The 5,578-nt window shown below is 53.2% G+C and overlaps 1 protein-coding gene across 3 annotated transcripts; it reads right to left on the reverse strand.

Moving 5' to 3' along the window:
* Window positions 1-673: 673 nt before the first annotated feature.
* TENT5A (terminal nucleotidyltransferase 5A) lies at window positions 674-4,948 on the reverse strand. 3 transcript variants are annotated; one of them, XM_075498258.1, is made up of 3 exons: window positions 4,856-4,948; window positions 3,443-3,959; window positions 674-2,429 (listed from the first exon to the last, which is right to left on the reverse strand). In XM_075498258.1, exons 2-3 carry the CDS (start codon window positions 3,875-3,877, stop codon window positions 1,650-1,652), a joined length of 1,215 nt encoding a protein of 404 aa, XP_075354373.1. In that variant the 5' UTR covers window positions 3,878-3,959; window positions 4,856-4,948; the 3' UTR covers window positions 674-1,649. The 3 variants fall into 3 exon arrangements, with proteins under 3 accessions (XP_075354373.1, XP_075354372.1, XP_075354371.1); XM_075498257.1 differs by lacking the exon at window positions 4,856-4,948 and adding an exon at window positions 4,169-4,349; XM_075498256.1 differs by lacking the exon at window positions 4,856-4,948 and adding an exon at window positions 4,086-4,349.
* Window positions 4,949-5,578: the final 630 nt, after the last annotated feature.

A 5,578-nucleotide genomic window follows, 5' to 3' on the forward strand; every position in this document is an offset into this window, starting at 1 on the left:
GCGTAACGCATTCTATTAAAAATACTCCTTTAAATATTAACAATTAGTGTTCAAATCACCAACTAATACAATATTCTTTAGCTGTCAGGGGGTTTAAATAAACCTATCTTTGATCCACGTTCCACTGAATTACACATCATGGAGGTATGCAGTCACAACATTAGTGGGTTAAATGTCAAAATGGCATTACAGTACAAAATAGTTAAAAAAAATCAGCTAGTCATATGTTTCTCCATCTGTGGAATTATTATGGCTCACAAGCAACCCACTGAATTACTGTAATCCTTGTTCTTGCAACCAAAGACATTATCTGAATCCCACCTTAATCCTGACTGGCTCATTTACTCCAAATTTCTCAGGTGTGGGTTAAAAATTCACTGCAAGGTGCCCACTGTCCTATGACATCCTGTTGCAAACTGGAAAACACATAGTACTTTATTTAAACATTCCTTAATTGCTACATTTTCCTAGACCACATTAATATATATTGTGTGTGTATATATATAGATATACACCTATAACATGTACATATATACACACACAAACATATATACACACATACACACACGTACCTAGGATAATAGCACACCGACATAACATTAACTCTATACAGGTATTTGCCAAGAAAAAAAAATAGGGCATTTCCTCCACCACTTATTCACAAGCTTATGGGTTTTGTTTTTAATCCTTGTGTCCCTGATAAAACAAAATGCATGGTTAAACCACAAAACTATATTTTTTTCTCACTTCAAATTTTATGAAGGCATCAGGCACTTTTGATTACTGTTGGTGTGTACAAATATAGCAACATCTTTCTTTTCTTTTATATATATATATATATATACTCTACTGTATCTTCTCTGCTCGGATAACTTATTTGTGAAATCTTTGGTCCTTGAGTATATTCTGTTTGCCACAGCTGGTTTTCCTGCATTCTCACATTTTTAAAATGTGAGGCATGCACACAGCTGGAAATAATGGACTTTGTCATCGTACGTGTTTCTGTTTTTATAACTGTACCAATCCACTACTGTTCATTTGGAGCAAGCTGTTTCTGGTAAAGCATTCTAGTCAAGCAAGCTATACATTCTACATGGTCAATCCATAGACGGCACTTGCTGCAAGCCCCAAATGCAGTAATTCCAATATACATTTTTATTCAGCTTATCTCTGCTTTATGCCTCTAACTTTTAATTCCTGAATATATATAGAATTGTTTTTTGTGAATTTTTTTCTTTTTGTTGTTTTTTTTTTGTTTTGTTTCTTTCATATTCTCCCTTTTGCAGATCCCATTCTAGAGTAAGAATAAAAATAAAAGAAAATAAGGCTTTCCCACCTTCTCTATGCCAAAGCTATGGGAGCAGATATTGCCAACCCATATTGTCATCAAGCATTCCTCCCTCACTTATTTCAGGGGAAGCTGGTTGCTTTTAATGACAGGCCTCTTGTGCTCTGGGGTAGGATCCAATTGTTTTGGGGTTCTTTCTCGATCATGCTCCCATTATTTATTAGAAGAACCACAAGCTTTTCCCAAGCTTGAAAACTAGAGCAGATCATCATTGCACAAAACACCCCATTTCAAAGGGGCGCGTCGCCCCTTCCTACGTCTTAGAAAACGTTCTCCCCACCGGGTCTACTAATTTCGGTCCTTAATTACAGGGCAGCCAAGTAGAGTATGTGTGCTGCTGGCAAGGGAACACCGTCTGAACCTGGGCAATATAGTAATTGCTGAAGTTGGCATCTGCTACGTATGGGGCTGGCTGGTAATAGCAGGTGACATTGGCCACATTGGGGATGATATTTTGCTCAGCTAGGACCCGGATGGCCAGCATGGTGATCAGATTCAGAGTCTGTCTCCTCTCATGTCCCATCAGGCACACTGTGCTCTCATTCACCACACCGTGAAGGGTCATGAGATAGTCATACTTGCGGTCCTCTAATCCCACAAAGTGGTTCTGCAAGTAGGACTCCAGCTTTCTCTGCTGCTCTCCAATGTCTGAGAAGTCAATGAAAAACCTCGAACACATGTATCTCTGCAGGGACTTAATCTCGGATTCGGAGGCAGCCCTAAAGCCCCTTACCAAAAGGTTGCAGTACTTCAGAAGACCACCTCCTCTGATTTCTTCCGGGTTTCTGGTGGCGATTATCTTGTTGCAGAGGTGATCAAAGGCTTCCTGGAAATCCCCATAGACGCTCTCACCAATGATAGTCGGGTGAAAAGTTTCAGTCATCGGATTCTCTGAGCACTCATAAAAAAGCAGCAGGGAGTCCAGCTTGATTTGAAAGGAATCGACACTGAATTCAAACTGCCGCCTCAGAGAGTCCACAAATTTCAGCTCCACATTTTTGCCACTGTTGTTGGACAGGGAGATGAGACTCCATCGGTCTGAATCATTGCATACTTTTACCATTTTCTGCACATAAGCCTCCTATAATTGGAAAGACAAAATGAGCAAATGAAGACATAGATGCAAGAAATTTCCCTTTCGCTCCATTTGTTCACATCCCTCCCCCCCTCCACCCCGTCCTTGCGTTTCATAAAAGATTTTGTGGAGCCTGCAGATACAAACCAGAGGAGAAATGCTTAATGTGAGAGCTTGGAGTGCTGTCATTGCAAGGGGATGATAGGAGAGGGTGTTCTGCTGGGACTGTGTCGTGCAAGGGAAGCATATGGCAACGCTGCTTCTTTCAATCACTTCTAAATACATCTACACATGAAGCCCATGGCACACATGCCAAATATCCACGCACCCACACACAAAAGGTCACCGCTACAGTCAGATAAGAAATCTTTTTTATTAGTTTCCACTTCTCTCTCCCCTCCCCACAAAAAACGTCAGCAAGCGTTCACTCCCCTCGATCCTGCTCTTTCAGTGCAGGTTCCACAAATCTGCCCCGTGTGCCAAAAAATCCCTCTAAAAAATCTTAAAGCCATTTGGCATTCTGCCTAATTAACTCGAGCGAACTGCCTCCGAGAGGAGGGAATATGTCTCTCCGCTGGGGCATCTAGCACACAAGAAAGCGTGCCTTGCAGACAGTGTTTCTTTCTTGCAGATATTAAAGCTACCTAAGCTCGCCCCAGCCAGCCCGGGAACCGGGTCCTGCAAACCAAGCTGCCGCAGAGCCGAGCGGGGAGATCTGCAGCGCCTTGCACACACACGCCCCAGGTAACCCAACGCTCCCAGCAAATCAAAGGAGAGAGAGGGAGGAAAGACTACTTAATCCTAAGGAGCCCCGGCCAAGACGCTTCACTGCAAACTCCTCCTCGGTTTTAAGTGTGGGGTGAAAAAATCACTCACGGTCCCTGTGGGTCTCGGGGGGTGTGGGGGGGAGCTGCGTCCCTCCGTGCACCCCTCCATCCCGGAGGGGAAGGTGCCCCGTTCCCCGCAGGCAGGCGCTTACACCTGCCCGCTCCGGGCGCCTGGGCACAGGGCAGGTTTACCTTGAGGGTGAGCGGCGTGATCTTCTCCTTGTTCACCCCCTCGGGTAAGAAATCCAAGAGGCAGTCCAAGACCACGTCCTTCACAGTCTGAAACTCGGCTTCCCCTTTGAGGTCGGCGCAGAAGATGAGGTCCAAGTCCTTGTAGCCCAGGCCGCTGTCCTGGTGGAGGACGTGGCTGGCGGCCGAGCCGTTGAGCCGCACGTCCCGCAGCCCGATGCCCTTCTCCTCCAGCCGGCTCCGCACCACTTTGACGATCTGGCGGGGCTGCATGGCCAGCGTGGGGAAGTTGCCGCGGCCGTGGATGGGGATGGTCTCGCTGAGGATGCGGTCCAGCCGCTGCACTTGCTCCCAGCTCAGCACGTTGCAGTGCGCGCTCTCGCAGCCGCCCGCGTAACTCCCGCCGGGGCTGCCGCCGGCCTTCTCATCGTCTGCCATGGTGCGCGGCCGCCGCCTCCCCGGGCTGGATGGCACCGCTCCGGCTCCTCACTGCCCCCCCGGGGCCCCTCTCCCTCCGCGCCTAGCAAAAGAGGAGGAAAAGCGAGCGGTCAGCACCCGGCGCCGGAGCTCCGCTCCCCCTGCAGCCGCCCCGCCCCGCCGGACGGCGCCCACCGCCCCTTCCAGCGGGAAAGGGGGGGAGACACACCTATCGAGCAAATTAAAAAAAGGGGGGGGGGGAACAGCCCCCCGGAGCCAGGCGGTGCTGCCGGGCAGGGGAAGGCGCCCGACCTGCAGAGCCGCCGCCTGCGCCGCTCTCCGCGCCCCCGCCGGGGCAGAGGCCGCCCCGCGCCGCCGGAGAGGCCGCCCCGCGCCGCCCGCCGCCCCGCTCGCTGCCGCCGCGGGCTGCCGCCGTCTCCGGAGCTTTCGTAGTTCTGCCCGGGAAAGGTCCCCAGTAGTTTTTATACGGGGTTTCTCCGCTCTTCCGGGGCTCCGAGTCACGGCGCCCGCGTCCCGCCCCCTCCATCTGCATGGCCGGCCTCGGCGGTGCCCCCGGCACGCCCACGCCCAGCGCACCCACGGGCCGCCCCGCCGGCTCCCCGCCGCCGCGCCACGGCACGGCGCGGCACAGCGCGGCGCGACCCGCCCCTCCGCGCCGGCGGAGCGCCTAGCGCGGCCCAGCGCGGCCGCCCCGCCCCACGCGCGGCCCCGCTGGAAAACCCGCGCAGCGCAGCCTCCCCCCGCACGGCTTTGGCCGCTCGCCGATGGGGCAGGCAACAAGTGTAACCCCCCTCCCTGCACCCGCGGGGGGCGAGGACCCCCCGGCTCCTGCCGGGCCAGCATGCGGGCCCGGAGGCACCCAGCTCCGCGCTGCCATTCATTCCCTATTTTTTTTTTCCCTGCCTTTTTTACCACCACCGCCCCCCCCCCCCCCCCCCCGACGTTCCCGGTCATCCCAGGCACAGCCAAACTTCGTACCAGAGCGCCGGAACTTGGCAAGGGCCCCGCTCCCAGCAGATGCCGAGGATCCCGGACGGTGCGGTTTGAGCTGCTCGGCTCCTGACCGAGATTTTCAAAGCCGCCTGCGGCAGCGCAGGGGCATCGCGACGTGCCTGCCCGTCCCTCCCTCCCTCCCTGCCTCCCTCCTCGCCGGCGCGGGGGAAAAAAGAAATCCCGAAGAGCACGAACGAGTCAGTGCCTTCCAGGGGAGCATCCTGCCTCTAAAGTACAACTTCGGTAACTGCGAGGCGGGAAAAATAACATGCACAATATATACAGACTATATAAACATATACATGTTTTTTCTTTTCAATGGCATGTCAATTATTTTAATATTTTATTTAATGACAATGCACGTATCTGCTTGTTTTTCACCTGTTAAAGTGCCAAATATACATATAAATATTATTTAAAACAGACGGAGCGCACCCCCCCATGCAGCAGCACCCGCGGACCCCAGGACGGCCCCCGGCCGCCCCGGTGCGCATCCCGCCCAGCGCCGCGGTGCAGACGCGCCGCTTGCGCGGGGAGAAGCGGAGGGGTAGGCACCGCGTTGCGTCACCGCTCGCAGCTTTGTGACGCGCTGCAGGAGGGGCCAATGGGGGCGCGCGGCGGCGTGACGCGCGGCCTCCCCAACCAGGCGCTTCGCCAAAGGGGGGAGGGGGCCGATGTATGAAGGAGCCCGACGGGGCTTACCGCCCC

Source organism: Mycteria americana, chromosome 3 (assembly GCF_035582795.1).
Source record: "Mycteria americana isolate JAX WOST 10 ecotype Jacksonville Zoo and Gardens chromosome 3, USCA_MyAme_1.0, whole genome shotgun sequence".
Classification (NCBI taxonomy): domain Eukaryota; kingdom Metazoa; phylum Chordata; class Aves; order Ciconiiformes; family Ciconiidae; genus Mycteria; species Mycteria americana.

What these genes read in the sequence shown, in the direction of transcription:
- TENT5A (XM_075498258.1), bottom strand. Translation starts at nt 3,877, where the DNA reads ATGGCAGACGATGAGAAGGCCGGCGGCAGCCCCGGCGGGAGTTACGCG. An exon ending in TCACGCCGCTCACCCTCAAG is followed by an intron (nt 2,430 to 3,442) that starts GTAAACCTGCCC and finishes TTCCAATTATAG; the next exon opens with GAGGCTTATGTGCAGAAAAT.